Source organism: Hyperolius riggenbachi, chromosome 4 (genome assembly GCF_040937935.1).
Source record: "Hyperolius riggenbachi isolate aHypRig1 chromosome 4, aHypRig1.pri, whole genome shotgun sequence".
Lineage (NCBI taxonomy): Eukaryota > Metazoa > Chordata > Amphibia > Anura > Hyperoliidae > Hyperolius > Hyperolius riggenbachi.
This window is the reverse complement of record NC_090649.1, coordinates 454,873,008-454,889,056: the sequence shown is the minus strand read 5'-3', so window position 1 is coordinate 454,889,056 and position 16,049 is coordinate 454,873,008. Positions and strand designations below refer to the sequence as shown.

General features: G+C 44.4%; 1 protein-coding gene and 1 non-coding gene across 2 annotated transcripts in view; both read right to left on the bottom strand.

Moving 5' to 3' along the window:
• The window catches only part of WDR43 (WD repeat domain 43), a 45,800-nt gene that overhangs the window by 27,279 nt on the left and 2,472 nt on the right, over positions 1–16,049 (bottom strand). Inside the window, exons 2-5 of the mRNA XM_068232758.1 lie at positions 13,176–13,310; positions 7,967–8,091; positions 6,167–6,287; positions 2,395–2,528 (exon numbers count right to left, since the gene is read on the bottom strand). Of these exons, the coding sequence (XP_068088859.1) occupies positions 2,395–2,528; positions 6,167–6,287; positions 7,967–8,091; positions 13,176–13,310 (515 nt within the window). The remainder of the gene's footprint in view (positions 1–2,394; positions 2,529–6,166; positions 6,288–7,966; positions 8,092–13,175; positions 13,311–16,049) is intronic.
• On the bottom strand, positions 967–1,047 carry LOC137505474 (small nucleolar RNA SNORD53/SNORD92). The gene has a single exon (XR_011020086.1). It is a non-coding gene; the product is annotated as a small nucleolar RNA SNORD53/SNORD92 (small nucleolar RNA).

Genomic DNA, 16,049 nt, shown 5'->3' with positions numbered 1-16,049 from the left:
CGAATTTCAACAGCAACTGGTCTGAGTGCATTAAGTGATAAAGATGCTTATCCTGCCTTCAAAACTTTTTCTGCTGTTATGGTTTGGCATTATCAGATACTTTAGGAGCACTGGCCCTTTAGTAGTCAGTGCCAAACAGTTGAATGCTGGGGTTCTTTTTATCTATAATATATTCCTTCTCTTCCATTTATTTCCCTGCCAGCCTATCTGAAGCTTTAGCTTAGCAAGATGTATCCAGATAACATCCTTTAAACACACCCCGGGTTCTCTTTAAGTGATAAAGATGCTAATTCTGCATTCAAAACTTGCAAAACTTATTCTGCTGTTATGGTTTGTAGTTATCACATAATTTAGGAGCACTGGCCCTAGTGCCAAACAGTGCCAAAGAGTTGAATGCTGGGAGTTCTTTTTATCTATAATATATTCATCCTCTACCATTTATTTCCCTGCCAGCTGCTTATCAGAAACACCCTCTGCTTACTTGTGTTTACAAGCAAGGCTGAGGTGACTCAGTGATTGGATGTGTCAATAAAAAAAAAGTGCAGTTGTTAGTATACACCTCAGTGGGAGTGTCTGAAGACTCTGGGAGGAGGGCAGCTAAGGAATACACAATGAGCAAGAGAAGGGAGGGGGGGGAAAACAAAGTCAGGGAGGATATGATGTCAGCATTAGCTTGGCAAGATGGCCACTGCCTAGAATAGGATTTTCGGCTTTTCTTTTATAAAATTCACAGGAATCATTACGTGGATAGCACAATACATCTGTTATACAATTAGAAGTAGTATTTATCTACTTATATATGTGTTTATTTCTAGGTTAGCATGGGTGTCGCTTGTTCTTTAACCAGAGGAATCTGTAGACAATTCACAGGCAGAATGTGCTGAAGAAATGCAGTGGGCTCAGTAAACATGATCGGTTAACAGTCCTCAGGACGGGCACACGGCGGGGCAGGCAAGGCAACCGGCAGAACTCAGACACAGCCAAGGAAATGATGTCATCACTGCATTCAGCGAGTTGAAACCACATTTTTGGAAATCATCATCGTTCAATGCCGGCAATACACCCACCGCACAGTGTACAACTATTACTGTGCAAAGAAATGCAACCTAACCTGTTGGGAAGTAGTGTGAAACGGCAGCAATAGTCTCATCCTGAACTGAATTCACAGCCTATTTAACAATACAAAAGTATGTGGGAGACACGAACGTCGTTAATTCTCATCCTGTCTCTTTCCATCATCCTCAATACTTCTGCCTAACTAGTAGTATTCAAACACCTTCTGTTATTCATACAAGACTAATGGCTTGGCATACTGTTATGTAAAGTAAGTGTATGAGAACTCCCTATACTTTATTACTGCACATCCGACACTCTTTACTCCCAGCTTCCACTACTGCTGAAATAACAGGACAGGCTAAATAGACATTATGTTCTTTTTGTTGTGGCCATACTAAATGCATACATATCCATTTTTAAATTGGCCAATCACTAACCAATACCATGAACAGATTTGTTTATGTAAGCTTTCATCACTGCGTGGAAGTGGTCAAAATTGGACGAGTGTACCAGGCATAGCAATACTGCACCAAGAGGGTAAGGAATTGTTACAGAGCTTTTAAGGTAGCCATACATCTAGCAATTCTGATTCAATCAACAAATCGATCAACTTTATTGGGGAATAGACTTCAGTATAGCTGACCGAAAGTCGATCAACTAGCAACCCACACATTACAAGCGATTCCTTTGCGATTCACCTTCACTAATCGATCTGATCAACGTTGTGTCTCCATGCTCTGAATGCAAAAATCGATTGAATGATATGAGAAGAGTAGCCAATTCCTGTGTGATCGACTGATATCTTGCATCCTGCTCGATTGAGTAAGCTGGTCGATTCGACGTGATATCAGCCACTTTTTATCGGGAATTCTGGAACACACTATTCCTTCTCGATTCGATAAAATGATCAAATTGAATAGCCAATCGTACTGCAAAATCACTAGATATTTGGGCATCTGCACATTAAACAGAAGTCCCTAATAAAAGTCTATAGAATCCGGGTACTGCCCACCCCGCAACACACATCGCACCTTAGGATGTGTACACATGCAATTTTGGCTGGTCAAGGATTGGCCAATTTTACCACCTCCATGTAGGTAGGGGCCAACCAATTTTCAATACTATGGACAGATCATGCTGGCAAGTTATCTTACTACATGGAAGTAGATTCATTGGCAAGTCAAAATTGGATATGTGTACCAACCCTACCTCTCTCACTTCAATCCAGTGATACCAAACCTTTACTGAACCAGCAAAGCTTGAACCACAAGAAATGCTGCTAGCAATTTGCAAATAAGACAAGTTTCCAGGAAAACCCATTTCATAAAACCAACTTACCACACGCTGATTAACCGGTCGTGGACTGCTCCAGACAGGAAGTAGAGACCTGTCGTGTCGCTGGAGGACTGAGACTCGCCCGGAGGTCGGATAAACATGAGGGAGGTCACAGCTGTCGAGTGGCCGGTGAATTGCTGGAAGAAAAAAAAATCATTTTTGCTAGGTTTGTTTATAGCAGGGGTGTCAAACTACAAAGTGGGCCAAAATGGAACAAGTTGCAGGCCAACCTCATGTCTAGTGGCCACCTCTGTCCATTATAAAGTCGCCTGGTGCCTAATTGCCCCAATCCCTCTCCAATACAGTTTCCTGGAGTCTAGTGGTTCCCCCTCCACATACAGTTCTCTGATGTCTAATGCTTCCTGTGACATTACAGGATATGGTAACCATCTTAACTAGTAGTTCTTATGTGGAATCCATTTTATGCACACATTCGCTCTGCAGTGTGTGAAATACCATCATATGTAAACCGTATACATTTGCATTTCATTTGAAGAGTGCTAAAGTGACATTTGAACAACAGACTATAGTCCCATTAATTGAGCCTAGAGCTACATTTGACAACTCTAAAATCCAGTAAGCATAATTCTCTGGAGATTGCTACACAGCAAGAGTTACTGTGATTTACGTCAGACTCACATTCTCCCTCATCAGGAATTACCGGTAAACCTTGCACAAGGGTTACGTTTTATTTCAGCTCTATTCCCTTGTATTAGCAATGTCGTGTGTCATTGTCATTTTTATATACATTCTTTTGGCATTGTTCCAACTTTTTGGAATATTAACACTTTCTTTAATCAATGAATCTTCTGTGTACTAAGCATAGAATTTACATTTACTAGAGAGACTGCAAAGTATTGTGTCACAGGTTCCATATCGTATGCTTGGTTGTTTCATTGCTACCTGTGTGAGACTTCATTGCGTGTGATATTCCCATAGTTTAGGTTTAAAGACTATGGCTGATCTAAGATATGTGAACGTCAGCCTTAGCACGTGCAGCTTGGCAGCAGTGCATGAAATTGTGTAATTGCCACAGGCAGGGACAGATCGCTTTTTAGCTTAAAAACCGGTGTTTATGGCGTCCAGCAGATTTGTTCAGACAACGGCTAGTTGTTAAGAGTCTTGCAAGATACGGTTGAGGATGACAGCCTTATTTTAACCTTAAATCAGGCTGCTGCTCCTCAATGTGATTGAAAACCATCAGGTCCTGTCTGCAGGCTTGTTGCAGGACTGGGTTCCTGATAACTTCCTCCCTCCCTTTACAGTTCCCTGGTGTCTAGTGGCCCCCCTCCCCATATGGCTTCCCTGGTGATCTAGGTCTTCAACCCAAATACAGCTGCCCTGGTGGTCTAGAGTGGGCCAAACAATACACAGTGGGGAAACCACTTTGACATGTACGGTTTATAGTAAGCCCACCACCAAGATGAGATCTCTTTACAGAACACTAAGAAACACTGGTGCTTTTTCAGGTAGAGGAGAATACAGAAACATAGAAGGATGTTGTGGACGTTTGATATTGATGCACCACAAGGAGAGATACATCAACTCAGTAGTGGCCACAATGATCTGGCTATCACAAGAACAGGCAGGGACTACACAGAGGAGCAGCCCTGAGCAGGTAGATAGCAAATAGAACAGAGACTGAATCCAAGTCCCCCTACTGGCTGCAGAAAGCAGTGTACAGCAGACAGGTTTATCCCTCTTCCTGAATGTGCAATTAAAAAAAAAAATATATAAGTCATAGTTTAGTGTAAAAAAAAAAAAAAAAAAAAAAAAAAAAAAGAGAAGATAACTATGTTTAACTTGTATAACATGTTTTGTACTGTCCACAGTCTGGTCTTTGATAAGATCAGCATGACTGCCAGGCAACTGGTATTCTTTAAAATAGATCAGCCTCCATAGCCCTCTCCCTTCAGGTGTCCTTTAAAGGGACTCCGAGCACCTCTCATGGGCATGCCTTTAAGCCAGGCGACTTCCAACAAAGTCGTGCTATGACCCCTCTGGAGGAGCCTCTTGCAATGGCCATGCATGTCACTTCCTCTTCCTGCTTCCTTCACTTGTTCAATGGCCATGCGTGTCACTTCCTCTTCAAGCTTCATTCAGTGATGCACTTCTCTAACAGAGAAGACAAGGGTGATCCGGAAGTTATAACATAGCCAAGATAGTAGCCGCTATTTTTAAATTGAAATCGAAAGAAGACTATTTGGTGTAGAATAGCGATTCAGGCATCAATTGAAAGGAGAGCACGAGCTACAGCAGAGGTAGGGAACCTATGGTTCGGGAGCCAGATGTGGCACTTGATGGCTGCATCTGGCTCATAGACAAATCAGTAGTGGTTGATTCACTAAGCTACACTGCTCAAAAAGCGCAGCTTAAGGTGCCCATACACTGATTATCAGCAGATAGATAAGAAATGCATCTGATGATCTATCTGATGTGTTTTTAGAACATTTTTTACCACGATAGAATTCCAATAGATTTCAGTTTGAAATCTATTGAAATTCGATTTGATGGCATTTTTTTGCCATCAGATTTCCATTAGGGCCAATGCAAAATGATAAGCAATCTCATCAGATCGACCTAGATTTTCCACCCTGCCAGTTCGATGGAAATCCATCGAAATCGATCAAAATCGGCCGTCGAACGGTCGATTGGCCAACCGATTTGCAAATCGATTTTGATCGATCGGTCGGCCAGAAAAATTGGCTGAGTATGGGCCCCTTTAGTAAAATGTTCAGAGTAGACACGCTACAGCTGTAGCATGCACTAACTTACTCGCGCTCCCCCCAAAACTAACTGCTGCTCCAATTATCCCACCTTGGATCCTGTCCGGTCCAGTGACTTTATAGGATGAGATCACTTCACTTTGATTGGCCCAATAGGCTGCCCTTCACTCGACAGACAGCCTATTGGGCCAAAGTGCAGAGATCTCATCTTATAAAGTGAATCAACTCCGAGGTCAGCTAATTGTACAAGCTGTTTGTCAGTATTTCTGTCTGTTGCGCAAAAGGTGGATCAGCGCAACACCAGGCCGCCTCCGAATGGCCTCCATCAGAGTTCAAGGTGCGTTTGCAGTTCCTGGGGGGGCTCAGCGCACCTCTGATTGGAGGATCAACTGTATACACATAACCATGGCAACAGGGACAGGTATGCATCTTTAAGTACTATGCAGTACTGGTCGGAGTCTTTAGCTGAGTACACACATACGACAACGATCGTTCGAAAACGAACGATAACGACAATCGGACCGATAATCGTGCGTTCCAAATTTTCCAACGATCGTTTTTTTGGACGATAACCACCGTTATCGTTCAATCCGACCGATCCAACCCGGCGCATTTTTTCGAAAGATAATCGTTCAATCGTTGCAGTATGTACAAAGATCGTCCGATGATTATCTGTGGAGTAGTACGCATGTTCTTATTGCCTGTCATAACGTCACTCCCGTTTGCGCACGCATTTTTTTATCGTTCGTCGTTCAGTACTTTATACTTATATCGTTCACGTGTGTACACAACCGTTCATTACGAACAATCTTTTCGGTCTAATTTGAATATCGTGTAAACCTCACGAATCGTTCGTAACGAAAGATCTTTATCGGACGTGTATACGAACCTTTAAAGGCATTGAGGACAGGGTTGAAGAGCTCTGCTTTAAAAGCTTCCTGGAAAGAGGAGTTCAATGAATACTTTGGTGAAGGCTCTCATTTAGCCAGCTGTGGTCAGAGCCGTGGTGGTCAGTTGCTGTCATCTGCAGCGTGGAATCTGCCACTTACCCTGCTGAGCGTTTTGCTTTCCAGGTCCCACAGCTTGATCGTCCGCCCCGCGGACAGCAACATCTTCCCATCTGGACTTACACATAAACTGCTGACGCCGCTGTTGTCCGCTTTCCATTTGCTGTGGAGAGAGGAACGCACAGGAGTCATGACAAATGATCACAAGGACAAGACTCCCCAAAATTCAGAACACATTGGCCTCAATTCACTAAGCTTTATCAAACACTTTATCGAACGTTTGATAATTTACCTCACAAGTAAAATATAATTTTGAATTCAATAAGGTGTTATAGATTTATTGAATGTTTTATCGATAAAACATTTGATAAATATATAACACCTTAGTGAATTCAAAATTAGATTTTACCCATGAGGTAAATTATCAAACGTTTGATAAAGTGTTTGATAAAGCTTAGTGAATTGAGGCCATTGAGACCGGCCAGGAGGAATCCAAAATTCTGAATCAGAAACAAACATCAGTGCTTAGCCCAAAATTTCCCTATGTAACCTTCTACAGCAACCAGCTGAAATTAGGGCATCGTCTCGAGGATAATTTAACACCCCTGTGTTAGATGTCTGCTGGATTTCTGCACAAAAAGCAGCTCAATTAATTTTCATGAAATTTCTGCCTCTAACCAAAATGTGTCAAGCAAAAGTCTAGTATACATTTTGGAGTAGTACAAAAGTTTCAACCACAAAATCATGTAAAATTTTAAAATTCTCCCTTTCTGCCAAGCCACAATTTGCCCATTCTTCAGCTTTTTGCTACAGGAGATTTTCGGCTTTAGTTTTGAACAGTGGAAGATGGGACAGAGCCATGCTAGATTTTTAATGATATTCATTATTTCCTCACCCGGGAAAATTTCACTTCCTATCCTGTCACTGGGGGAAAACATTTTCAAGACACAAGGTTTAGCATTACCCCCCCCCCCCCCCCCCATCTTATATGCCAAAAAATTCAGTAACTAAAGCAGAATCAAATTCCATTTACCTACTGCTCTTTAAGTACCTGAGATGGGGCCAAAGCATAAAACATCCCAGGGGCTTCCTGCAGCCCCCTCCAGCCTAATTGCTCCTACACCGTCCTCTTCTGGCTCCCCATTGCCCACAACTGTCCCCACAGGAGCAGTCTGGCCATCTCTGTGAGCGATTTGCACCTGTGCAGTAGCACTGTGTAAGCGCAGGGCGCCTCCAGCTACATGAAAACGCGCTTGGCCTGGCTGCGCAAACAGTTGCCCCCGGACCAGACCTTAGGGGAGGTTTTTATTAAGAAGTTTTTTGCAACTACGAGCACGCAGGTGTTCAATATACTTTAAAGCCTGTCTTCTTTCTTCCTCCCAGTTGAGCACTAAGGATGGCAAGAACACCCAAGTTCCTTTACACCAGCAGAGGTTACCCATCCTCCCAATGTCACTCATGCGAGGGAGCATGGTGCAAACATCACCCACAACTGTGTGGATTACAATGCTCCATTACATCCCAGGGATGTGGTACAGGTGGTTGCAGGAGGGGGTGACAATGGTACAGCTCTTCATTGCTGGGACCACAGGAACCTCACAATGGATGGAAATTGAGGGCCGGAGGAGAGTATGAATGGGGTTTTAGTACAGGAGAAAGGCATTGGGGCTGGAAGGTGATAAATTAGGAAAAGCATTCCCAGAGAGCTTTTGCAAGCTGTGCAAGTTAACGTGCGCTGCTCATTGTGTATCCGGATAATAGCTGTAGGCGTGGCTAACCAATAAATTCTGCTGTGGGTTTCACAGGACTGCTGAGATCGGGACTCAGCACGTGTCTGCTCACCATTTCACTTTGTAGGTCTGTGTACTCCATTCCACTATGTGTTTGTCGTCTGAACAGCTGTACAAGAAACCATTATCCTGATGCCACCTGATGCAGTTTACTCTGTTGTCATGGCCGCCAGCCTGCTGAAATAGAGAAATAAAGACATACACATTTAATAAAGCAAAACAAGAATCATCCAAGTTGTGCTGGAATTAAAGAGGAAACTGACATAAGTCGCTGAAGCAGAAAATACTTTAGTAGTGTCTTCCAGTGCTTGTAGTAGCTGTCGTGTTGTACCGTGTTAGCAATGAGTAAAAGCAAGACATTTCATAGGATGATACCATTTACTGGCTAGCTTAGAAGAAAAGGATTAAGTTGTCGGCTATGAAGCCTTCCTCAGACTCAATTCCTGTATCTGATACAGTAAGAGTGAGGAAGGGTTAAGCTTACATCAGGATGCCATTTATTGGCTAACTTAGAAGAAAAGGCAACTTGATTCAATACTTGTTCCCAGTGCTTTGTTAAAGTGAGCCTCTGGACTAAAAATCTACTCAGTAGCACTGAAAAGGCTTGGTGTTTCTTTAACAGTTTCACAGCATCAGAACTTTGTTTTTCTCACCAAAGCATCATTTTTAGCTGCATTTTTATCTAAGTTCCACCCATCAAAAAAAACTGCCCGGGCTTTTTTCCCTGATGCTGTGCTAAGCACGATGGGATTTCCTATGTTATTCACATTGCCTAGCAACTGGGAGGGGTGATCAGCACACAGGACAGTTGGAATTGTGTCTCATGCTCCCTGTCGCCCCCTTTCGACCAAAAAGATGGCTGCCCTCATGAAATCAAACATTTGCCTGTTCTTTTAAAACAGGGTGGGTAAGATATTACCTATTTATTTTAATTAACATAACTAATGTAACTTGACAGTATGTTTGTTCAGGCTGAAGTTCCTCTTTAACTTTAGCAGAAAACTTGTCCAATATCAATCTGACTACTGCAGAGGCTAGCTTCATGTTCCAAGTTGTACTGCAAAGCTATGGGAAACGCCGATCATGAGCCATTTGCTGCCCACAGCCGTCCGCTACCATACTAATCCCACAAACCTAGACATGTCAGATCTATAGTCAATCTGTATCAACTGAAATATGGATCAGAAACCTCAATAGGGTTTTCATTAGACAATGATTATATTCTATTGAAAAATTGATTACATGGGCACCTTAACCTCCTTGGCGGTATGGACGAGCTCAGCTCGTCCATGACTGCCGGAGGGCGCCGCTCAGGCCCTACTTGGCCGATTTTCATATTTTTTGTAAAGCACGCAGCAAGCACTTTGCTTGCTGCGTGTTAGGGACGCTCACCGCCGCGCCGCTAAAAGCCGCCTCCCCCACGAGACCCCTGCGCAGCCTGGCCAATCAGTGCCAGGCAGCGCTGAGGGGTGGATCGGAACTCTGACATCACGACGTCATCGCGACGGGGAAAGCCCTAAAGGAAATCCCGTTCATAACGGGATTTCCTTACGAGGGTACATGCCGGAGTCGATCGCAAGGTACGGGCGGACACCTCAGGGAGGGGGGCATCATGTAGCTAGCGCTAGGCTAGCTACATGGATAAAAAAAAAAAAAAAACCCTGCTGCGCCGCCACCCTGGCGCATGTAATAGAACGCCAGGGTGGTTACAGGACAAATGAAGTGAGAAGAATATGGAGGCTGCCTTATTTGCTTTTAATACTAGTCTGGTGATCTAGAGCTTCAACCCCCACTTAGAAACGCAAAATGCCAGAGATTTTTCCGGTGTTTTGCAGGAGTGATTTTTCCGCGATTTCACGCCGGAAAAAAAAAAAAATCACTGAACACTGCGGCGATTTTGCCGCGATCGCGTGTAGCGATTCTATAGCACTGAAATGCGATCGCCGGGAAATCGCCTAAAAATGGTGCAGGCGACGGGTTTGGGTTTCGCGGTTTTGCCTGTTTTTGGGCGATTTGCAGCGATTAGCGCAAATTGCCCAAGAATGGGCCCATAGTTTCATTACGCTAGCGATTTTAAAAAGCGCTAGCGTTTCAGCGTTTTGCCGAAATCGTGGCAAAACGCTCTAGTGTGAACCTTATACAGATTCCCTGGTGGTCTAGAATGGGCCAAACATAATGCACAGTGGGGAAACCGCTTTGACATGTACGGTTTATAGTAAGCCCACCAAGAGGAGGTCTCTTTACAGAACACTGAGAAACACTGGCGCTTTTTCTGGTATAGAGGAGAATACAGAAACATAGAAGGATGTTGTGGACGTTTGATATTGATGCACCACAAGGAGATACATTAACTCAGTAGTGGCCACAATGATGTGGCTATGTCAAGAACAGGCAGGGACTACACAGAGGAGCAGCCCTGAGCAGGTAGATAGCAAATAGAACAGAGACCGACACCAAGCCACAAATGACATGTCCCCCTACTGGCTGCAGAAAGACAGAGCAGCACAGTAATGTTAATCAAAGTGTACAGCAGACAGTTTTACCCCTCTTTCTGAATGCAATTAAAGAATATATAAGCCATAGCTAAGTAAAAAACAAAAACAAAAAACACACAAACCAGAAGATAACTACGGTATGTTTAACTTGTATAACATGTTTTATACTGTCCAATACCAGTTGCCTGGCAGTCCTTTTGCTCTTCCATGCAGTCAATTAGTAGTGTCTGAATCACACGCTTGAAAAAAGCATGCAGCTAAGTCAGTAACATCGGATCGGCATGCTTGTTCAGGGACTATGGCTAGGAGTATTGAGACAGGATCAGCAGGACAGCCAGGCAACTTGTATTGTTAAAAAAGGAAAGGACAGCCTCCATATCTCTCTCACCTCAGCTTCCCTTTAACCACTTGATGACCCACCCTTTACCCCCCCTTAAGGACCAGCGCTGGTTTGATTGATCTGTGCTGGGTGGGCTCTGCAGCCCCCAGCACAGATCAGGGTGCAAGCAGGGAGATCAGATTGCCCCCCTTTTTTCCCCCCTATGGGGATGATGTGCTGGGGGGGTCTGATCTCTCCTGCCTGCTGTGGGTGGCGGGGGGGGGGGCACCTCAAAGCCCCCCTCCGCGGCGAAATTCCCCCTCCCTCTCCTACCTGCTGCCTCCCCCTGGTGTTCCGGGCTGCACAGGACGCTATCCGTCCTGTGCAGCCAGTGACAGGATGTGGTCTGTCACATGGCGGCGATCCCCGGCCGCTGATTGGCCGGGGATCGCCGATCTGCCTTACGGCGCTGCTGCGCAGCAGCGACGTACAAATGTAAACAAAGCGGATTATTTCCGCTTGTGTTTACATTTAGCCTGCGAGCCGCCATCGGCGGCCCGCAGGCTATTCACGGAGCCCCCCGCCGTGATTTGACAGGAAGCAGCCGCTCGTACGAGCGGCTGCTTCCTGATTAATTAGGCTGCAGCTGGCGACGCAGTACTGCGTCGCTGGTCCTGCAGCTGCCACTTTGCCGACGCACGTTATGAGTGTGCGGTCGGCAAGTGGTTAAGGGCCAAATCATATAATTGATTTTAGTGACAAATAGCTGTTTCATAGTTGCTATCGCTGGTGACTTATTAGCTTAATTAAACAACGGAAGCCAAATTTTGGTCCTAACATATTACTCTAATGCCTGGTACACAATGTAATTTCTTGCCTGATAGATGGTCCAATAATTAATCTCCGATAGGTTAAATCTGATTTTTAATCGTTTTTCTGATCACTACAGAAAAACGATCAGAAAACAGATTGAACCTGTCGGAAATCATCTATAAGACCATATATCTGGCAAAATAAGTTACATGTTTTGTACCAGGCATAAAGGTTAAAGGAATAATCAGCAGAAGAAAAAATAAATAAATCAGCTTTACTCACCTGGGGCTTTCTCCAGCCCCTTGCAGCCGACTGTCGCACACTGCCCGCTCCCGCTGCTGTCCTGGGCTCCCCACACGGGCAGTGTGAGACAGTCGGCTGCAAGGGGCTGGAGAAAGCCCCAGGTGAGTAAAGCTGATTTATTTTTTTCGCTGATGATTCCTTTAAGGTGGCCATACATCCATCAACTCAGCACCCGATCCATGATCCAATTAGATAAGTATTATAGAATCGGCTGAAAATCACTACAAGCATGCCGGATCGACGATTCAACTGATTTTGGGCGATCACTAGATGTATGGGCACCTTTACGGGTGTTTAATTCTGGCATAATTTAAAAATAGAACAAAAATGTTTAATGTGACCGTGTGGTAAGAGAAATATGGAGGATTCCATATGCATCTCCCTTTTAACCTCCTTGCCGGTTATCCCGAGCTCAGCTCGGGGTAACCTGCGTAGGAGGATTTCTCAGGCCCCGCTGCGCCGTTTTTTACAATTTTTTTTCCCTACACGCAGCTAGCACTTTGCTAGCTGCGTGTGGTATGCGATCGCCGCCGCTACCCGCCGATTCGCCCCCCCGCACAGCCTGGCCAATTAGTGCCAGGCAGCACTGCGGGGTGGATCGGGATTCCCTTTGACGTCACGACGTCGGTGACATCATCCCGCCCCGTCGCCATGGTGACCGGGGAAGCCCAGCAGGAAATCCCGTTCTGAACTGGATTTCCTGCTTACTCTGATCGCCGGAGGCGATCGGAGTGGGTGAGGGGGATGCCGCTGCTCAGCGGCTATCATGTAGCGACCCCTGGGCTCGCTACATGCTTTAAAAAAAATAAAAAATAAAAAGTGCTGCGCTGCCCCCTTGCCGCGGGAATTGGACCAGCAAGGGGGTTTAACAATGCCAGTTGCCTGGTTGTCCTGCTGATATTTCTGACTTCAGTAGTGTGACACACCTGAAAAAAAAAAAATTATACGGTCAGACTTCAGTCACAGCACCTGATCTGCATACCGGTTGTGGGTCAGGGGATCAGCAGGACTCCCAGGAAATCACCATTAGTTAAAAGGAAACAAATATGGCAGCCTACAAACAGTCACAGTAAGGTTTCACCTGTGCAGCCTCCTACCTTTGAAATTTCACGCCTCTAGTTGAATAAAGGCAATATTTGAGTACACCTGGGGGTCTGGCAACACCCCAAAGTAGGCGAGAAAACCCCCCTCACATTTGGGTGGAAATCAAGCCAGGAAGTTTGAGGAAAATTAAAGACTGAGTTCTCAAAAGACAACTCTCAGTGACCCATTCTAGCAGACATTTCTGGGTGGAGTAACCCTTTAAGGAAGGGCAGATGGAGGCAGCTTACCAGTTTGCTCTGTAGTTCCCCTTTGGCAATACTATATAACAATATCGTGCCGGTCGCTGTGCCGATTGTGAGAAGGTCGTACTGCGGATCTTTATCTACCGATTCGGATTTCCTTTTCTTTTTCTGGTGACTTTCCTGAAAGCAGAAAGCAGAAGACCATCAGCTCAGTATCTAGAATGTACCACTATATTGTGTATTCCTTTTTTAAAGCACCCATTCTCTTAATTACTTTTGTTATCCAACCTCCATAAGTCTTCCTCAATGTCTTATCTGACACAGAAAATGAGATTTTGCAAAATAGAAGTATCCAACTCTTTATGCTAATTGACATAGCTCCGATGATCACCAAGAAATTATACAACACTGGTGTCTTCTGCAGCACATTACAGAGTACATAGTCATGTCACTGATCGTCCTCAGAGGGGCTCACAATATAATCCTACCATAGTAGTCTAATGTCCTACCACATTATTATTATGCATTTATATAGCACTAGCATCTTCTGCAGCACATTACAGAGTACACAGTCATGTCACTGATTGTCCTCAGAGGGGCTCACAATCTAATCCTACCATAGTAGTCTAATGTCCTACCATATTATTATTATGCATTTATATAGCACTAGCATCTTCTGCAGCATATTAGAGTACATAGTCATATCACTTACTGACCTCAGAGGAGACAATCTAATCCTGTTTAAGTAATAGCCTAATGTCCTATATTAATATGCATTTATATACCCTCTTTCCCTGAAAATAAGACCTACCCTGAAAATAAGCCCTAGCTGGAATTTTGTGCATGCTTGAAATATGAGCCCTAACCTGAAAATAAGCCTTAGTGGAAGTTAAAGAGGAGGAAGAGGCAGCCAGTAAGTGGGGACACAGTGGTGCAGTGCCAATCGATCACTGATCCTGTCATCTCAGCACACAGCAAGGTTATCAGCTGTGTGCAGGGAAGACAGGGCAGGTGCCTGATCAGTACAGTAGCAGACCTTCAAATCCATGAACATCACAGTACAAAGGAAAAGGAAATGTTCTGCTGAGAGACACCTACTAATAGAAATAGAAGACATCCCCTGAAAATAAGTCCTAGCGCATCTTTTAGAGCAAAAATTAATATAAGACACTGTCTTATTTTTGGGGAAAGACTGTAGTCACGTCACTGACTGTCCTCCAGGGCTGTGGAGTCGGAGTCAGGGCAATTTTGGGGAGTCGGAGTCGTTGATTTCATAAACTGCGGAGTCAGATGATTTTTGTACAAAATCTACAGCCCTGTTAAGTATTAGACTAAGGAGTCGATGCCATTTTGGGTACCCGGAGTCGGAGTAGTGGTTTCAGAAACTGAGGAGTCAGAGTTGGAGTCGGAAGATCTTTGTACCGACTCCACAGCCCTGCTGTCCTCAAAGCTAACAATCTAATCCTACCATAGCCACGGAGTCTCCTCAGAGAAGCAAAACCGCCAACTCCTCCCATTTCATGTGGAAATTGCCCCAATCACCTAGACGGGAAGTGAAAAGTTTTTCAGCAAAAACAAAAAAGAAAGGTCTATCCTCTTCTTCCTGCTACTAAAGCAGTTTGAGCAAGCTGTTTTAAAGTTTTACTGGCCAATGAATATTTTAACATCGTATCTTTTGGAGCAATACTACCCCTCAGTAAGAATTAACATTGAATCACCTAGAACTGCATGTGATTGGCTAAAGTGAGACGCTACCATCTATCAAATTCATCAAGAAGGTTTTTATACAAAAAATAAATCTGCTCACATGCCATTTTGCAACATATATGTTGTGGATGACAAAACGCAATTGCCTCAATTCACTAAGCAGTTTAGACTAGTCTGATGATTTTTTAGTCTACTGATAGTTTGGTGTAATTTTTTAGATAATTGTAATGTTTTTGGTAATTAGGTTGGTAAAGCAGGGGAAATGATCAAAAGACGCAATTCACAAAGGCAAACTAGGAGTAATCCAGTCCACTTTTTCTGACAGAGATTAGACCAGCTGATTTCTGTCAGTGAAGTAAAAGGTGGCCATACACTGGTTGATTTGCCATTAGATCGACCAACAGATATATCCCTCTCTGATCGAATCTGATCAGAGAGGGATCGTATGTCTGCATTTATTCACCATGTGTTAAGCTGACGCCCCCGCATACATAACCTGATTTGGCCGGCGCGAGTCCCCCGGTCTCCGCTGTCTTCTCAGCGCTCGGCTCCAGCTTCACTTTACTTCCTGTTGGGGGAAGTTTAAACAGTAGAGGGCGCTCTACTGTTTAAACTTCCTGTCGGGACAGGAAGAAGTGCAGCCTGCCGGAGCCCAGTGAAGGAGGAACAGCGGTGACGCGCCGGCGGAGCAGGTAATGTATTGCTGGTAGCGGCAGTCGTCGGGATTTTGAACGCCGCTATCGACGCACTCCCGACAATCGAGCAAAATCTTCCCACACGGACGGACCGGCGGGAACGATCGATTTCGGATGGAAACCGATCGTTCGATCAGCATTTGCGCAACGATTTCACAGCAGATTCGATCACAGTGATCGAATCTGCTGTATATCAGCAGGAAAATCGTTAAGTGTATGGGCCCCTTAATTCTGTGAGGTATTTTAGACGTGAGGATGTAACCTTTTGAATTATGCAGGAGTTTCATCAGAATCACTTCTTTTTCGCCAAGCACGACCGGGTCATGCCCGGAATTGGGCTTGGCACATGAATATGGGGCATATACATAGAAACATCTGAGACATCAGAACATAGGGCATAATAGACATCAATACTACACCTACACCTACACCTACATATACATATATAAACCACAATTCTCCATAACTAGGTTGGTTACAGGCAGAAAGTCTACGGGGGAGAGCATGAGCAGAGTTT